At 41.3% G+C, this 19,058-nt stretch overlaps 1 protein-coding gene across 1 annotated transcript in view; it reads right to left on the bottom strand.

Annotated features, from left to right (window-relative positions):
- Positions 1–3,665: 3,665 nt before the first annotated feature.
- Positions 3,666–19,058, bottom strand: part of LOC149277617 (dynamin-binding protein-like) — a 28,917-nt gene continuing 13,524 nt past the window's right edge. The window contains exons 4-16 of the mRNA XM_089502671.1: positions 11,546–11,742; positions 10,863–10,962; positions 10,413–10,560; positions 9,891–9,908; positions 9,579–9,778; positions 9,002–9,132; positions 8,719–8,823; positions 7,631–7,759; positions 6,553–6,885; positions 6,105–6,284; positions 5,682–5,880; positions 5,022–5,581; positions 3,666–3,851 (exon numbers count right to left, since the gene is read on the bottom strand). Of these exons, the coding sequence (XP_089358797.1) occupies positions 3,666–3,851; positions 5,022–5,581; positions 5,682–5,880; positions 6,105–6,284; positions 6,553–6,885; positions 7,631–7,759; positions 8,719–8,823; positions 9,002–9,132; positions 9,579–9,778; positions 9,891–9,908; positions 10,413–10,560; positions 10,863–10,962; positions 11,546–11,742 (2,486 nt within the window). The remainder of the gene's footprint in view (positions 3,852–5,021; positions 5,582–5,681; positions 5,881–6,104; positions 6,285–6,552; positions 6,886–7,630; positions 7,760–8,718; positions 8,824–9,001; positions 9,133–9,578; positions 9,779–9,890; positions 9,909–10,412; positions 10,561–10,862; positions 10,963–11,545; positions 11,743–19,058) is intronic.

Here is a 19,058-nt window from a genome sequence, read left to right as displayed (position 1 = left end):
ATTGCATGTGAATTGGCTCTTACACGCTGTTACACGCTAACAATCTACTAACAACGTTCCTCGAACAATCAGTCCTCATCGGAGACCAAACTGCCATGAGAGGTGCGGGTCCAGGAATGGCTCGTCCCGCTCTGTGTTTGGGGTGGATGTGTGGAAATATACCCGGTTTTGCCCTTGAAATGGTAATTATGCGGGTGTGTTTTTTTGTTTAGCTATATATTTGCGGAGCTATCATTGAAATATATGTAGCTTTCACTTTCACAGTTTATACAAGAACATTTTACCTAGAACCACCTTTTCTAGAAACTACTGGCTATGGATGACCACCTGGACCGGCTGCTCCTACTGACCACGAGTCTTTCGGCTCGCGATTATTACACCGGATATGTGGATTGCAGCAGTCATAAAGCTGGCTGAAGTGGGGGTTGTAGCCGGCCATGGTTGGTATGCCTGGCGCTGGACATTTCATTTGTCTTTACTTTTTATAAGAAACGGGTCCTCTGTGGCACAGTTTGGGGAAGATTCCACCATTAAAGGTATATGCAGATCTGTTTATTATGCTGTACGGGTCAGACTCCCCCACCCATTAGAAATACTGCAAACTATACTGGGAATAATAATAAAAAACAGGGCTAGATATTCCTTTTTTTATTAATCCCGTTTAGGGTTAAGTTCACTATTGCACTATATACTGAAAATTTATATTTTTATTACATGTTTTTGTGGATTTTAGTTAAAAATCCAAAAATAAAATATTTTTTTGGCAACATATAACTGTTCACCTGGACTGCAACTGCTGTGATCCGAACCAGAACCGGACACCAAAGCTGCCTGAGCACCTGAGAGTTGTGGCTGTTTTTGGTTTTCCCTGTTTATTTTTCTGTTCCACAGAAGAACATTTGAGTTATCTGTGGCGGTCTGAAGTAGCGTCATCAACTCAGGGGTATTTATTAAATACACTTCTCAGGGGAGGAAAAAGAAGCAGAAGAGAAGACATGTCTTGTAAGTGCCCCAGATCTGTGGTACCTGCCATATCAAATAGGTTATAAAGGTTATATATATATATATGTATATATCAGAAAGAGGAGAGTTTGCTGTGCACTTTAATTCCAACCCAACTAAAGCCCAGCTGTGATATTTAAATCCCCAATCCAGGAACCAAGACATTTCAGTAAACTGCTGTTGATACAAAAGCACACAATTTATTTTTTACGTCAAAGGTCATGTTTGTTTCACTTCCTCTGAATCATTTCTCATATACCGGCACACCTGCGGGTACAAAGAGTAGGACAATGTTTCCTGACACACGGTCTACCTATAGAGCGACACAGACTTCTACAAAACAGGATTCTAATTAAAACATATTTTAGATTCAAAATATATGGCATTAGTCAGCCATATAGAATAACTAATGGCAGACTGCCCGTGCCAAGTCCCATAGAATAATGGAGGTCGGTCATCACCGTTGGTCATCCTTCCCTATTCCATGACATACCAACAGTAGCCCTGTCCATTGGTCATCACTGATTGGCTGCCTTATGTTCTCCATTATTGAGTGTTATTGTGTTACCCATCGGTCACTTTGTCTGTTATCTCTTGTTTATGTTCATCATTTTAATCCGTTCAACATAAAAGCTTGTGTTTTTTCCCTAATAAAATCTCCATGTAGTTATCCCCTATAACCACATTTCGGTTGGTTCTTGGCAGGATACGCAGGTCACAAAGCGACGCCAATTATTCCAATTCAGTGGTGGGACTTGGGACCCTGAAACCTTGGAGGAGGGATGTCGCCACCGGCGATAACCGGTTATTGCAACCGTTATTCTAGAAAACGAAATTAAGGGCTGACTGCTTCTACAATACATGTGGACTATAAACACATCCAAAGGGAGCACACATGGCGTGCTTGGCTTAGCATATATTATTAGTATTTATTGTTTATATAGCGCCATCAAATTCCGTAGTGCTGTACAATGGGTATATAGATATAATATTATATTAGAAACCTGCTTCCAACAAACAAGAAAACACACCTTATACACTAGCAAACTGTTAAGATCTGAGGTTTATTGGTTCCCTGTATCATTGCACAGAATGACAGACCTGTCCTTAATATTATTCTCCACCTTCAGAAATTAACAGGCACACTATCCGCCGTTATATGTCATCCCCCCCCCAAAAAAAAATTAAGTGTAAAAAAAATACAGGAAGGAATCATAAAAATGTGTGTCCTAACAGAATATGAAAATCACAAAATATAACTGAATTCTCTAAAAAAAGGTGCCTATCTGAAAATGTGCAAAGGCTATGTTTTTAAAAACACATGTACATAGGAAAAATAATATACACATCGACAGAATTTACAAAAGAAGAATGCTGTTGATATATTTCCACTTCATCAGTAGTCAAATCCACTTTCCTGCTCTATACTTGGTACAAGTTGCTGTTTGATACACATAGTATATAAAATTGTTCAATTTCAGGAATTGATTTATTTTTCAAAATGTCCCTCGCCTGACCCCTTACAAGGAAACGTGAATTCCTGAAGGAATCGAACAATACACAAAACATGACTTAAGTTGTACACAAAAACATTTAAAGGTATTTTTGCTTGGTGTTTGTTCAGTTTTATCAGGTTTTTTTTTTTTTTTTAACCAAAACCATGGAATATATATATATATATATATTTGTAGGACTAAGATCTGGAAACTTCTAGAGAGCGATGGGGTTTGTCTTAGCGACGGTTCTAATTTTTTCTTATTATTTCTATTAATAGTAATACTGTTTGGCTATCTGTGATCAGCACCACACACTGAAATGTAATGAGCGTAAGCCACCGGTATAACAGATCTCTCTAATTAAAACCATATTTAATCACTTATCTTGTTGTGAACTCCAGTAATTGTTATTGACAAAACAAAAAATGCTCAGCAAATGTTTGAAAATTCTTAAATGTATACATTGGCACCCAAAATATTATTATAACTTTAAACTGGGAGAAATTTTTTTTTAAAAAAATGAGTTGTTTGGCTCTTCAAATTTATATGGAATATTAACATTTAAAAAACTGTAATTATTTTATATTAGAACACCGCCAGGGTAATAGCAGCCTACGGCAGGGCTTTGGATTTCCACTATGTTACCAGAAGAGACGTACAATTAGAAAATAAGTGTTTACTTTTTAAACATTAATATTCCTTTTTAAAACAAACCTCATGGAATATTTTATTAAGAACCGGATAAGTCAACACAGCATGTTTTCACTCTAAACGCAGAACTGGCCGTACAAGGTTCACGGCGCCGCAACCTGTTTGTCAACATTAATTGTGCTGTTGAGCTGATGATTTGGAGGACGTTGCGTTAATAGAATCCGGGTCCATTCCATACATCTTCGTGATCTACAGCCCAGCCCATGAGACCGAGGGACAGCTGTAGGGAGGACACAAGGCCCTTAGTGCTACAATATATCTTATAGTGCTGCTGTGCTGCCACAACGCCCCATTCAGTAACTGCATGAATTCTCAGGATCCTAAGCCTCCTCGCTCAAAGCCGCGTCTTCTGTAAATGCTGCAATTTCACCAGAAAATAAAAACAACTCAAAATTCATCCTGAAAAAAGGCACAAGTGTTTTTCCAAGACTTCTGGAGGAATAAAACGCTTCCGTTTCACGTGTACTCGGTTTTACGGATGTAGCTGGATGGCACGTAGCCTCTTCTCCCTTCTACTTCAGCCAGCCACCATTCATTGTTCCCATTCATGTCTCTGAATTCCAGAATCTTCAGTTTCTGATTGGCCGACACGGACAGTTCGTTTAGGGATCGCGCCTCAAAAGTGTAAACCGCATAATACACCTGCAGCTGCAAAGGGGAAAACAAGATAAGTAACTCCTAAACTTCAAAAAAGGTAATTCAGGCGTAATTTCAAATTATTACGAATAAAAATCAATAGCAAAGTACCAGGCTACCCCCCCCCCCCCCACCACCCAAAATAACAGAATTAATTGCGAGCAGAGGTGAGAAAGGGAAATCCGTACATTCTATACAAAAATGCATGGCAGGATTCTATACCCTCGGTGCCCGTTGTATGTGGTAAACACTGAGTAAACTGTAAATATATATTTTTTTATTAAAAACCATCCATCCGCTAAGGATAGGGACATCTCTAATGTACAGAACGTCATCTACTTTTTCAGTATGCATATAATGAGCAAAATAAGCGACAAAAGCTTTTAACAGAGGAGAGCAGGTGAAATAGAACCCAGGAGGGTAGGATTGTATTTATTTGCCCCTATCGACATGTGCAGTTTATTTTACCTCCTATATCTCGTACTTGAATATATGTATTGTATTAAGCGCTGCGTAATCTGTTGGCGCTATATAAATAAAAGATAATAATAATGGTATAGCGGTGGGCATTTATCATGCTTTTGCACACTATGATGTTCCTATTCTGCACCAATGAGAATGAGCTATATAGGTGGAAATCTCCGACATGCAATTCCAATCCTATGCCAAAGCTGTATGTAAAGTAAAAGGTATATGCAAATGAGGGAGCCTATGTGAGTTAAGTTATATCTTGCGTCCTTATTTGCCTATAATTCGTTGACTTAGTGATTTAGGAAAACTCTGGACTTTGAATTTAGAAAGGATATTTTCTTGTTTTTCGGCAGAAACCATATTAAATTGTATTTTATTTTGCCGGTTCTGGATTTTCAGAAATCTTCACCTATTTGTGTGAGCATGATGATATTGTAAGTAAAACTATTATTAATGACGTAACGGTCCAACAGCCAGGGCCCTCTCCACCGTCTGTCTACCTGCTGTTTGCTATTGACTGTATAATCTACTGATCAGTGGAACCCGCTGGTGCTCTACTTAAAAGAAGAAGAATGTATGGAAATATTAGAAGCCCCTAAGGGCAAAAAAGTTAAAATAAAGCAATGGTCCCATGTTTGTAGAGAAAGCAAACCTTCACAGCCATGACCCAACTGCTCAGAACAGATAAATCAGTCTATAACAAACCTGGTTCCCTTCCGATTCACAATCATCTTCCTCCAGGTCAACTGAAAGAGGAGAACGAGCTTTCCTTCGATATGCTTTAGGATTATCTAAGACGCGTCCTTTGTCTCCGCCGTTATGCCCATTTTCCGGCTGGCTTCCACGGCGTCTGGGTTCTGCCGGCTTAGTGTGTGGAGCAGGGTCTGTAGCAGCTATGTTCTCTCTTGAACCTCCAGGACCCTTATCATTCGTACACGGGGGCATCGCAGGATCGGTTTCAGACGCTCCTTTTGAAGAGTTGGCACCAGAAGACGCTTGCTTGGATGTAACACTGGAGTTTGATAGGCTGCTGCCTGAAAGCGTGGAATCAGAGCTGGATTTTGTTGAAGAAGTTGTCGTAAAGGTGACAGATGAGGAGTTGTGGTTGAGTGTTAACGTGCTATTGCTATTCTGTCTTGAGAAGTTGGGAGATGAGCCGCCGTAACCAGATTCAGTGGAAGAGTGGCTGCCAACGGAGACATCAGAATGACTACGCCTTGGGTTATACGGCTTCAAGAAAGAGCTGTAAACAAAACCTTTCGTGACTGCGGATACAAAAAACAGAGAGAAAAGACACCGTCAATAATCTTGAAACTGGAAAAACGCACTTAATAAAAAGGCGATAAAGAAATAATAAAATGTTACCTCCATTGTCGATGAGCCATCGATTCTGACTGCCCATTGGGTCTTGTTGCTTTATCACTCCAACAAGGTCACCTTCCTGAACGGAAACATCCAGATCCTGAGCAGCATTAAAGTTTCGATCGGCCTGGTAGAGTTTGTCTGGTGGGTATCTCGCCAGCAGAGCTGTCCGATGGTCATCCAACTGTTGTACATATTTGGACTGCGAAAAACAGCCGTAATAACAACACGTCAATAGATGTAAAATAGACATATCCTATTAAATATCCTATTAAATATCCATGTATTGGGGACAAAAGCAAATGGATTATTATATCCATCCTGGGGGCATGGAAGAGCGATTGTCTTGTCCAGCTGGTCCCACTGGACAGAGCTCTTCCAGAATAAGACAAGCATCACTTAATGTAAGAGATGGACATTACTCACTGGGCTTGGAATGGTCTTTCGTGCAGACTGGCGTTCAATTGTTTTCCTCTCGAAAGGTTTTTTGACAGGAGGAGGGTTTTCGGGGAAAAATGTAAATAGCTGAAGCTGCTGGAGAGCCTTGTTGTGTTCTTCTTGGAACAGGGAAATGAGGTTCCCTTCCCTGCTACCGATTCCCAGCAACTGAAAAGGACAGATTCATTAAAAAGAATGTCATAATACTGATGATGAACCACTCTATACATTACAGAGAACTACGGTGTTTCTAGATTTGAAAGAACATTTATTATAATAATTTCCTAGTGCCTTATTATAAACAGGGTTCTCCCAACACGGGGGGGGATTAACCTCAAGGCAATGCTCTGGAACCTGCTCTGGAATGGCTCACGCTTTCCAACGGTAGCCCTGTTATCCTGCAATTAAGTACAAAGGTATTGATTTTGAAACTCACTGTCAGAAGAGGATTAAGCTCTTCCAGGGCAAGCTTCACAAAGTCGCAATGGGCATTGGCGTAGCCGCGCACGCAGCTGGCAAACAGCTCCTTGGCGTAATTGTGAAACTTCGGCAGCTCGTCGAGAAGCTGGGCGTTCAGGGCCTCGTAGTTGTTTCTGGCTGACTGAAGCTCCTCCAAGGTCCTCTTGTCCTTCAGCTTCTCTGCACGTTCGGTGCAGTTGTGATAGTCAAGGAGTTTGTCGAAACGTTTTTGGACCAATTTGTGTGGCCCGGCAAACATTGTAAGCAGCTGGTTCAAAGGCGAAATAACCAACTTCTCCGTTCTCTCCTTCTGCAAACAGGGAAAAGTGAAAATTAACACAAATTCTACGCAAAATGTGCAATACAAGTCCCACAGTATCTCTAACAGGGAACAAATTGACAGACTTCATTAGCATTGCCATAAAGAATCAGCTCAGTGACACGACTCAAACCTCTATGTCCGCAGATAAAGAAAGTTTAGTAGAACAAAGTCTGATAAAAGCTGTTTTTTCTTATTGTGTTATTATATTGTGTTATGTTATTTTGTTTATTGGTGGTGGCCATTTTGGGCATGATAGTTAAATCTCTTAATACACTGATTTAAAAGTAATTTTGAAAGTCATTATATATATATATATATATATATATATATATGTTACCAATATACACTACCATTCACAAGTTTGGGGTAACCTAGAAATTTCCATTAAATTGTCCATTAAAATAACATGAAATGGAAATCCAGCGCAGACGGTGTTAATGTTGAAAATAACTACTGTAGCTGGAAACAGCTGATTTTTAATGGAATACCTTTATAGGCGTTCAGAGGGCTTTAAAAGGCTAATTGATTGTTAGAAAACCCTTTTGCGATTATGTTTTAGCTAGGAATGTCCTAGTTTTCCATGAAAACAGCTCAGTGACCCCAAACTTTTGAACAGGTGTGTATATATTTACTAACTGACACCGTGTAGAGTGCTAACCATAAATTGCCAATTTTGAAGTTATCATATATTTAAAACCACCATGCACCGCAGCAATGAATGGGGAACACTCACAAACTCGGTGAAAAGCTTCTCGCTGATGTGCCTGTGAGCTTTCTGAAACTTCTCCAGGTCACTGGTTCCTTTGTCTGTGTACAAATCCCACATACTCATGGCGGCCAGCACTTTAACGCAGGCGGATTCCTGAAACACATAAGGGAGGAGAGCTTGGGAACGGTAGAGCTTCACACTAGCCGGAGACCGAAGTGAATGATCACAAAGCAGACATTACCCTTCACAGCTGATATTACCATGAAAAGAACCCCGAAAATCCATCCTTAAAAGCTTCACATAGGGACATAGTAGTAGCCAGGAATTGCAACATTTAGCAAATTCATATTTTTCTAAACTAAACAATACAGCTGAAGCTGCCAGTGTTTTTTTTCTGGGAATATTACTGCCAGTGAATTACTATTTTCTTATGCAAATACAGAAAATGTAAATCTTTTTTTTTTTATACAATATATATATATATATATATATATATATATATATATATATATATATAAAAACTTACATACGCACACACAGTGATTGAGTGTAAATGAATAACATGTAAGGTTCATTCATTCACACTGACATCCTGCATGATAAATAATGTAGATTGAAAGCTTATATAACCAAGCTGGTCTGTTAGGGTGAACATTAACACGAGAATATAAACCTCCTTCAACAAATAAAAAAACACTTTACTTTACTACAGAAGATGTAAAGTGACCAGGTGCTGTTTTCGTTGTCATTCCTTAACGATACTAAACAAAAAAAACACTATAAACCAATGATTAACGGACTTTACTCGTATATGACCTTTAAACTACCTCGCTGCAAGCCCCTGCGGGAAATGTTACTGCAGAGTGTAGAAGTACTAAAAGCTTGCGTTAAAACGGCTCGTTTTAAATATTAATAATTAGTTATTTTGAGTTATTTTGGGGTCGCTGCTAAAATGGTTTCTACTTTAAAGTTTACTTTTATCTTTTAGATTCAATATGTAGTTGACTATCCCCATGTTTAAGAGCATAATTTGTCTGGAATAATGAAATACATGGTATATTTCCTTTGCTAGGCGTTGGTAGTCTCGCCCTGCTCGCGTAAAAGTATCTTACTCTGATATGTTGCAGATAGACGGACAGATCTCGAATGAATGATTTGATCAGCCTTTCTTGCATTCTGAAATTTTTCTCAGTTTCTTCAAATGCTTCATCTTTGATCTGTTTCAACAATAAGAGAGTAACACGCTGAGCGCCAAAAACAAAGCAATGCATGGTGATTGTTTAAATAAAGACTGATTGTATGGTGGGCTCATCGACTTCTAGCAAAGCCTTTGGTGTGAGAACTATCGCGGTAATCAGGTACATCATTAACATACAATTGACTAATCCGTATTACCTGCGGGGCAAACCCAGTGAGGTGTTTCAGGTGACTGCTGACCCGATTGGATTTCTTGATTATCGAGTGGATATTCAGTTTGGATATTTTATCGATCAAGCTATCTTCATCTCCTTTGCGATACTTCAAAACTGTCAAAATCAAAAGAAAATAATACATTTTACAAGTAAAAAAAATTTGTAATTCCACAAATGATAAAAAGCTATATAATGTTGTACTGCTTATTCTCTCAAAAACCAGAGGAGCGCACAACCTTAAAAGCATAAAATAATAAGGACCAAAAAGTACACAAAAGCAAGTATTCAGCGCATGCCCAGTGAATCTCATTCATTAACATCATATTGGGGATTCCGTCACACTATATGGCCACATATTGCTTCGCCGCCACTCCGTCAAAGTTTGGCGAGTCCTATTTAATTTTTCACGGCTATATTGCTTACCAAGGAGCTGACTTAATGGGACAGCGCTGCGTTTTAACCCACTGAGACTCTCGAGCAATTTAAAGCCTTCTCTGGACACCATTAATGACTTGATTTACTTCTAAAACAAGTTTCCTTTTCCACTTGTCCAAACTCACCTAGATCTTTCCTACGTTTGTATTCATTGATGTTGACATTTATTTCCTTCACAGTCATTACGGCTTCTTTCAGAGGGGATTTGTCGGGATGTGAATCTGGAGTGGCGCTCAGAAGTTCCATGAGGAGTAGTGGGTAACGCATGATCCTCTGAACAGGCTTGATGAGGAAAGAACCCAAATTAATGTAGTTTGTGCGGCCCCTGCGGGGAGAATGAAAATGATTACTTCATTGTCAAAGGGTATACAAATACGAAGCCAATAAAGCCTAACAGAAGAAAGAGCAGAACAAGAAAATAAATAATAAAACCTCACCATTCTCTGTAAAGACTCCTGCGGCAATCGAAAGCACAAAACACGAAGAAAAGTAGGGTGGGGGGAGGGTGAGGAGACAAAATAAAACAATGTTAGAAAAAAATTATAAAAGAACATTTTTGTAAAGAATAACTAGAAACTTTTGTAAGCTTTGTCCAATGGAACACATTGTAGTTTCATTCATGCATATTTATTCATCTCTGGAATGCACGGCTAGAAACGAATGAAGGACAGGATAGAGGACAAGCAGCTGAAAGTGATATTAAACTAGTGGAACAAAAGGCTGGATCTGGCTGAAAAGAAAAGGCATTTAGAACTGATATTCTGTAATTGTAGACAAGAGGTAACCCGTTAGGACAATTACTCCCAACAACCAGGATAGCCGGCTATAAGTAACGGGTGTTTCCCAAGACCTGACGATGGACACAAGCTTAGGGAAACATTTGGGGAACATAAATTGTTGAGTTGGCCACAAAGCTTAAAACCCCCTTGGCCAAAAACCTGTAAACAGCCATATCGTACTTCATGGTTTCCATGCAGTCCAGGAGGTGCTTCTGGAATCGCTCATCTTTCTCATACGCTTCTAAGAGAGCAATGGTGTCTTCATGATTCTGGCAATACTCTTTGTACACGTTCTCTAGCTCTCCTCTGTGCTCCAAGAATACCAATCCTTTACAGAAAACAAAAAAATATATAAATGGAGTGTATTTTACCAAATCCCAAGCATGTCGAACCATTTGAAACCCATTTATGGCACCATCAGCTATGTGACTTAAAACTTTAAGTCTGGGAATCAAAGGCGAGAAAATGTAAGGGCGAAACGGGATTGTTTCAGGAGATATACATTAAGTCAGGATACGTATAAACAAATTATGGGGACCTTTTGTATGTGAATGGACCCCCAGGCACAAATGGCTTTAATGCCACTTTTATTAAGACAAAATCGAGTCAACATGAAATAAGCTCCTTTACCAGCAGAGTCCGAGTTCTCCAGAGCTGCTAATAATCTCCTTGAAATGTCTATCACAGCATGGATATTTCCAAAAAGGACCTCGAAATCCACATTCCCCATCTGTTAAAAAAAGAGACATAAAAAGGATAAAAAGTAATCAACCCTTCATGCGTCACAAACATTTAAACCTCACTGAAAATGTCAAAATATGTCAAAAAAGCTTAACGTTTTTACAATATTAGAGAACGCAAAAAAAAATGTTTTGCCCGAGTGGAACGACCCTTTAAAAATCGTGCGATGACCAGTCGTAACCCTCCAAGTGCTGGCACTAATGACGATAATACAAGGACAAACATTACGAGCATCCCGAATGTTGTAGGCAAATAGGTGGACTGAGATGTTGTCTCAGTAAACGCAGTGACTTCTAGCACATTTTATTTAAAGGAATAAAAACCACAGTGTTGTGGATCCAACCATGTTTAATGAATAAAGAAACCAAATGCCAACATTTCATGTCACTGGGAATTTTAGTGCACCTACACTGAGATACTGGAGCTTTGCTGGGGCCCCCTCTTGGATTCTGGCACCAGCAGGATTTATTAACTATAGTGCGACCCTTAATTTAAAGCCTTTACGTTTGGGGGGTTTTCACGCATCCAGCTTCCAATTGGTTCCAGAAGAGGTCCATTACACAACAGCTCACCTGAGTTGCCTGCAGGGGAACCATGATGTGCTCCACGCATGCATCCAGGTCTCGGAGGTAATCCTTCTCTGTCTGTAGCAGCTCCTCCAAGACCTTTGACCTCTTCTCCTGCATCCTCTGCGCCGAGTTCTCAACAGCAGACGCGGCAGATGGACTCTCATCCGGAGCCTCTGCTTGGGAAGACAGAAGAGTCATATCTAGAATGGACAGAAACAAAGCGTGGGCCATCAATCAAAGGTATTACAATAATGTGCATCAGCCAAGTGGAAGGTAAGTTTGAGGTCTGGTCCTTTAATCATACATATAATCCTTAGTAATCTTTCCCGCCAGCAATGGGGGGAAAAAAGTTGATTTCTTCAATAATTGCAGAACTCCAAAAACAATGGAAGGAAGTTGTACGTTTCTTGGTCAGGGCATATATATCGTACATGGAATCACGGAAAGTTGCACATTATACACAGTCTTTGCTTCTAATCCTTTAACGAGCACTAGGAGCCTTGGTTCTTAATCGCTCCGAAGACCACCTGCTGCTCGGACAGCGCAGGTCACACACTCAGACCAAACACTGGCTTTCCGCAGCCGTCGTGTAATATTATGTATCGTTTAGGGGGCTACAGCAATATTTAACAATTACACCCTGGTGTTCGTTATTTTGTAGCGAGTATTCCTGCTAAGGACTCTCAATAAATCTACGAAAGCAAATACAGTTTGTCGTTGAGCTCCATTGTGTTGAAGTCAGGGTTGTTAAAGGGTACGGAAACAATGCCGTGTGGTAAAGGCGAAGCTCACACTGCAAGCGCTTATTGTTTTATGTGATGAAAAATTAGAAACACAAAGGGCGCTAAATGAGAGCAAAACATATGAAAAAGGGCTAAAGTCAAAATGATCGGCCTGAACCAATCAGCAGCAATCAGCATCTTAACAGAGGAGCATCTCCCCTTCACGAGTGAGCGCTACGGAATAAACACAACGTAAAGTGAAGGTGGATATTCTCTCAATTATATCACAAAGTATTGAACAAAATGTTTCTGTATGGGCGCCGGGCGCGAGTGGATAGGTTGGGTTATATGTGACTAATGACGCGGATGTATTCATAGCAACAGAACCAAACCGCTGTAAATCTTCATTTTCTGTATTGTTATCTCTCCATTCAAAGTCCTCGCCATCTACACAATAAAACGCGTCAGTCTTCTTATCGCTTGTAAGGCTGTCAGTGTGCTCCAGTGCTTTAGTACATAGACACGCAGATGTCCGATCAGAGACATCTCTTATCTACACCCGCTTCCTAGCTGTTTACAGAAGAGCAGGAAGATACCACTTGAATGGATTTTCAGAGAACAGCGAGACACGGTTTAGAGATCCGCTGGATCCCAGCGAGCTTTGTCCTGCAAGAAGTGCTGAATGAGATAATATCGGGGAGATGATATTCAGAAAGACTTTAAGTCAGGCGTAGACACAGAGCCACACAGAAACTTACAGGGCTCACATTTTGGTCTATTTACTAAAGCAAGAGTTGGCAGGAGAGTTGGGGTTTCTCCAGCAAGAAGGGCAGAGCTGGCCCTGCATAAGTCAATATTAAAGTCACTGAAGGAATCTCATTGATTGCACTATACATTGTACAGGGCCAGTCACACTCTGCCTGTAGCAAAAGCTCACTGGGGTTTTACCTTCACACTGTATAGTGAAGACAAGCCATAACTCTCCTTTTAGTGAATAGACCCCACTGACTTAGTATTAAGCATCTCCCCGCATTAATTATTATGCAGGGCCGGAGTTGGCTCACAGGTAGCTGTTTCGGATTTGACAGCACAACAATTCCTATCATACTCAGCATTGCTGAATGTTGGCTGTGGCTCATGGGAAGTTATTCTTATCCATGCACTATATCTACAGCTAGAGACGTATCTGTATAATATAACAACAACAACAACAACAACAATAATAATAATATAACAACAATAATAATAATAATAATAATAATCTATTCTAAATCTCAGTGACAAAGAAAGGCCACGGATAACTAAACTGGTATATTAATTAACCAGAAAACAAACATATTAAGTATACTTTTACTGGGGATCAAAACATGAAAGTAATATTTCTCTGGTATCTGTCCCTAAAATGTTATTTTTTTGTAGAATTACACGTAAATATTTGAATAGCTTTGGGATAAACACGCTGAGACTGACCGGACAGCAACAAAAAGAAAAAAACAACAAAATACTTTACTCCGTGCCCTCCAGAAAATCTTGAACCTGTCCTAATCCCACAGAAACCGGCCACCCATTCATCCCACCCCTCCCCCGACAGCTAAACCCCGCGCAAGCTGCCTCCTGCCTCACTCCCCTGCTTCCATCCCCCAGCAGTAAAGGATGAAAGTTCATCTGCTGGGGTTTAACCCTATAACCAGAGCACGGAATACACGCTGCAGACGTTAACGTTTAACTCCCCCACAAACTCACGCCCCACACGCTTATCATGATCATGCAGCATGGGGCTTATCATGCGCGCCTCACCCAGTAATCGCACTTTACCTTTCTGCGGTCAGGGAATGCAAACAGCCGGGAAGTCAGGTTCATCAACAGGTCTCAGGCTGCAGGGATCTGCTTTATTCCACCCCGAGGAGAGGACGCGCTCGCTCACCCCATTACCATGTCAATAGCTGGGAAATGCACCCGCTACAACAACGCTGCAAGAGGCAAAGCCGGGAGACAGGGGATTGGGGCAAAGCCCGGAGACAGGGGATTGGGGCAAAGCCTGGAGACAGGGGATTGGGGCAAAGCCCGGAGACAGGGGATTGGGGCAAAGCCTGGAGACAGGGGATTGGGGCAAAGCCTGGAGACAGGGGATTGGGGCAAAGCCCGGAGACAGGGGATTGGGGCAAAGCCCGGAGACAGGGGATTGGGGCAAAGCCCGGAGACAGGGGATTGGGGCAAAGCCCGGAGACAGGGGATTGCTCAGTCCGGCAATGATCAAGCTCAAACAGGCACCTTATAGGTTACGGTGTCTTTGGAGAGGGGAATGTATAGGAAGTTCAGATGAGCCTTATTTAAAATTATTTATTATTATTATTTACTGTTTTATATAGCGCCATCATATTCCACAGCGCTGTACAATGGGAATACCACAAAGACGGTCTGGCACTTTAAACTGATAGCTAGAAAGCGTATCTGTAAGCGCCTTATTTACCCGCGGCAGCCTAATGCATGAAATCAGCCCTGGGTGGGCCGAGCGGCCACTTGGAGACCAAATAACTGCCCAAACAAACTCTCGCGTGGTAGATATGATTCTTGCGGCTTTGCCCTTCAGGTGGTATCAGAACCGTCTGGGCTTTAAATCCGTCGGGTATTTTTCATTTGCCGAAGTATCTTGCGCTGCTACAAAGTACTCGAGTGACCATGCAAAACAAAGTCAACATGTAACACAATCCAAACTCGCGGTGCAAAAATGCAAAGTGCGAGCCTCGAGAGGAGCCACCTGTGTGGATACGGGCCGGCAACGGTGTGGATACGGGCCGGCAAAGGTGTGGATACGGGCCGGCAACGGTGTGGATACGGCCCGGCAACGGTGTGGATACGGCCCGGCAACGGTGTGGATACGGCCCGGCAACGGTGTGGATACCCCCCGGCAACGGTGTGGATACGGGCCGGCAACGGTGTGGATACGGGCCGGCAACGGTGTGGATACGGGCCGGCAACGGTGATGACGGCTGGAAATAGCACACAAAGTATCACCGAAATGCGCAGTCTGAGAAAAACGTTATATTTATTAAAGTATTTTATATGTATTTACTCAAAAATATGACGTAACTTACCTTTAGGACGGACGCTGCAATCAGCTGCAGGAAAGTGCTTAGACTTATATCAATGGGATCGCTTTCTGTGCATGCGCACAGGGTCTCGTTAGACCCCCGGAACACTTGCTAAGCCAGCCGTGAGGCCGACTAGCAGTACGTATACCACGTGGCAAGACAAGAGCAGGGCAAATATGACGGGGCAGGGGAAGAGGCAAACTGGGGGGTTCTGTGTCACACCAGGGCATTTGCAACTCAGTTACCATATGCATTAAAGTGCACCTGATGGCTTTCACACGGTGTAAGAACAGTGTAACAATAATAAATACTACTACTACTACTACTAATAATAATGCAACAGTAATCCAATTAACCTCTTAAGAACAATGGGCGGTCCCTAAACCCACTGAAAATAATGCGTTTTGAGCCCGTACATGTACGGGCTTTGTCATTAAGGGGTTAAATTATACTAAAATTGTGGCAATAATCCTGTAATGAATGTTACAATCAGTCCCACATAGAGTCTGTAGCCGAAATGTTGCTTTTTTTTTTGCTTTCTCTAAATAAAGTATTCCTTTTCTTTGTCCACATAGAGTCTACAGCAATAATACAGACTCTTTAGAAAGTAAAAGGAGGCAAATACATCCTTGATGGGAAACAAAGTTACTAAAAAGTGCAGCATAAAAGGAATAAATACCACCCCAGCAGGGCGGCATTTCCATATGTGAATATTGCAGTATGTGTACAAAGCATTAAATACGCTTGCAATGCAGGCGTATTGTACCGCGCCACTACCTTGAAGACTACCTGGCTACTTAGTTACCCCCAGACTACCCCCCAATTCCCACGGTGCATGAGCTTCTTAACATGAACATAATGGTGGACCCTCTGTGAACCATCTGCAAATAATACTAACAGTTATCTGAGAACTCAGAGGTCCCTTTGTTGGTGATAATGAAAGGCGGTGAACAGATACAGAAGCCACAGGAAACAGGACAGGTTTAACACCAAAAACCTCTAATACTGGAGCTTTTTCCCATCGTGCAGACTGCATTCATTCCTTTACATGCCATTTCCTTAACAATGTAAATGAATGAAAAGCTTACAGACTTTTACCAACATAGCTTACTTCTGAATATTATCTGGTATCGGGGGACAAATAGATACCCAAGCCCAATACATTACATTCAGTTTGATTTATTTTCTATAAAGGAAGAACATTATCGAACATGGCATGATATGTACAATTTTAACGTGTGTATTCCTTTACTTAAAGGGTAGTCGATAAATGGAACAGCCTCCCATCAGAAGTGGTAGAGGCTAATACAGTGAGGGAATCTAAACATGCGTGGGATAGACATAAAGCAGACCAAGACCAAGGACTGATTAAGGTCTGAGGAAGAAACAGGCTGTTTCTAATGCTCCTCTTATTTGAGTAATGGCTCCTTGCTATGTTATCCACCGATTTATAGCTGTTTGCCCGACTACCGAGTAAGAAGCACATGCGCAGGCCAGCGGCGCCCAGAGGATAGAATTAAGGATTTAAAAACAGCACAGCCTATGAATTTTACAACCAATCAGCATACTGGCATCGGTGCGTATATCTACTGGGATACGGGGACCTGTGCAAGGAAAGGAAATCACATAACATTAACGCCAGTGTATAGACACCCCTACAGACACCCCTATGTACAGACAGACACCTCTACGGACAGACAGACAGACACCCCTATGTACAGACAGACACCTCTACGTATGGACATACAGACACCCCTATGTACAGACAGACCCCTCTACGGACAGACAGACAGACACCTCTACGTATGGACAGACAGACACCTCTACGTATGGACAGACAGACACCTCTATGTACGGACAGACACCCCTACATATGGACACCTCTATGTACAGACACCTCTACGTTCCTGTAATAATCCATTTTAAACAATTTCTTTACAGCCATTAATATAATTAGGATAATTAAGAGACTGTATATTAAAGAGTAATTTGCACTGATACTGCAGTTTTAAATATTAATGAATAATCACAGATCTGCTAAGGTTTTTCCCTAATCGCATAAAAACACTACAGAAACTTTTAGAAGTTTTTCGTTTATATGGCAACAACCTATCAGTTGCAGGGACATCTTACTGCGCCTTTTCCCATGAAGGTGCATAAAATGAATGCCACAGAGCCGTCCCAGAATTAAAGTTATTATTTAGCGCCATCATATTCTACAGCGCTGTACAATGAGATACCTTGAAGAATGCAAACACTCCCTGCATATTACAATTACCAGAAATATTGGGGAGTAATCATTTTTGGGTATTTCTGTCCACCTTCCTCTATTCTTTATGTGACCTTAAGCGCCAAGCCTTTCTATTGTGAGAATGTGGAAACGCGCAGACCGGTGATCCAACCTGTTCCGCCAGCTCGCTCCCCACTTCACGTGACGAGGGCACGAAGATATATATCAGCCAACAAATCACTACACATCTGAAAGGACGGATACACTTTACAAGTAAAGCATGGCTCATGCCCTCTGATGCCACGTGTCCAGGGTAGCCCAGAAATGTACCTACTACCTCTAAGTTGCTCAAAGAGAAACGCATTACAATGAAGACGCAGAATTTTATTTCAGTAAAAACAATATTTTCTCATAATTGCGTTTTTCACTGAGATTTTAACAGCCCTTGATTGTGGATGATCACTCCCATGACGCTCATCCAATCCCTCCCTGCACACATAGAAATGTCACATTCTGCTTCTCCAGGGAAGTGTAACAAAATCCGATACATTTTATTACTTAATAACAGGATTTAAACTGCAACAAAAGGCAATTCCTTTAGATAAGTATTAGTCACTGCAGGCAGGCATTTCTTTCCAATGACTAATTATCTTATAGTCACAAGTCGCAACCTTGTTAAAGGGGAGGAAAAACCTGTCCGAGATGTCTTTTGGCAAATGAGAAGACAATGACCTGGTTTTATCATATGGCAATATTCAACCTGGTATGTCATTAACCATGTGAATGCCACTGCCCTGGTTTATTCATCACACACACACTACATGAGGGCAGAACTTTACATTCCCTGGCCAGCAACATGTTAAATGTACATGCGTCCTGGAGAAAAATGGAAGCTGTGGGCACCCTTCTTTCACATGCTGCTGACATGAAGATGAAGGCTGTGATCCGGCAACATGTAAGTATTAGATTATGTTCAGGAACCATGGTCGATATAACCAGCCTGGTCTCAGCTGGGATGTCATCGATGTACCCTGAATCTCTGAAAGTCTGTCCTGGAGTCCCAGAGTCTCTTCCTGATTTCATTGTAAACAGGAGGCGCAAGCTTAGTATTCTCTAAGGATTTCACAATGTCTCAGCCTTTCCAGCTAATACTTCAAAGACGAGATCCCGCCAATTCTGAAACGTTAGGATATCCATGGCGACCACTATTAAAGCGTCAGTAATGGCTGATTTTGTTAGCAGTGCAGAAGTGATTTACCCGGCTACGAACCATTCATTCTGTCGGTAACGTAGTCTACTGATCAGGCTATTCCGTCTTATAACTGATGGAGAAGAAGATCAAGCAGCTCAGAGTTTTTATGCCCATGAAGTTCAGCTATTTTTATGGGAATTATTATTTTTCTCCAGGACACACATACATGTCACATGTATGTGACCAGCACCTGCGAGATGTATGCCTACCTTGCGTTATA

Source organism: Sceloporus occidentalis, unplaced genomic scaffold, assembly GCF_023333645.1.
Source record: "Sceloporus occidentalis isolate IW3139 unplaced genomic scaffold, rSceOcc1.0.p SCAF_208, whole genome shotgun sequence".
In the NCBI taxonomy this organism is placed as follows: Eukaryota; Metazoa; Chordata; class Lepidosauria; order Squamata; family Phrynosomatidae; genus Sceloporus; species Sceloporus occidentalis.
Note: the sequence above shows the minus strand (reverse complement) of the source record. Positions and strands in the feature narration are given on the sequence as shown.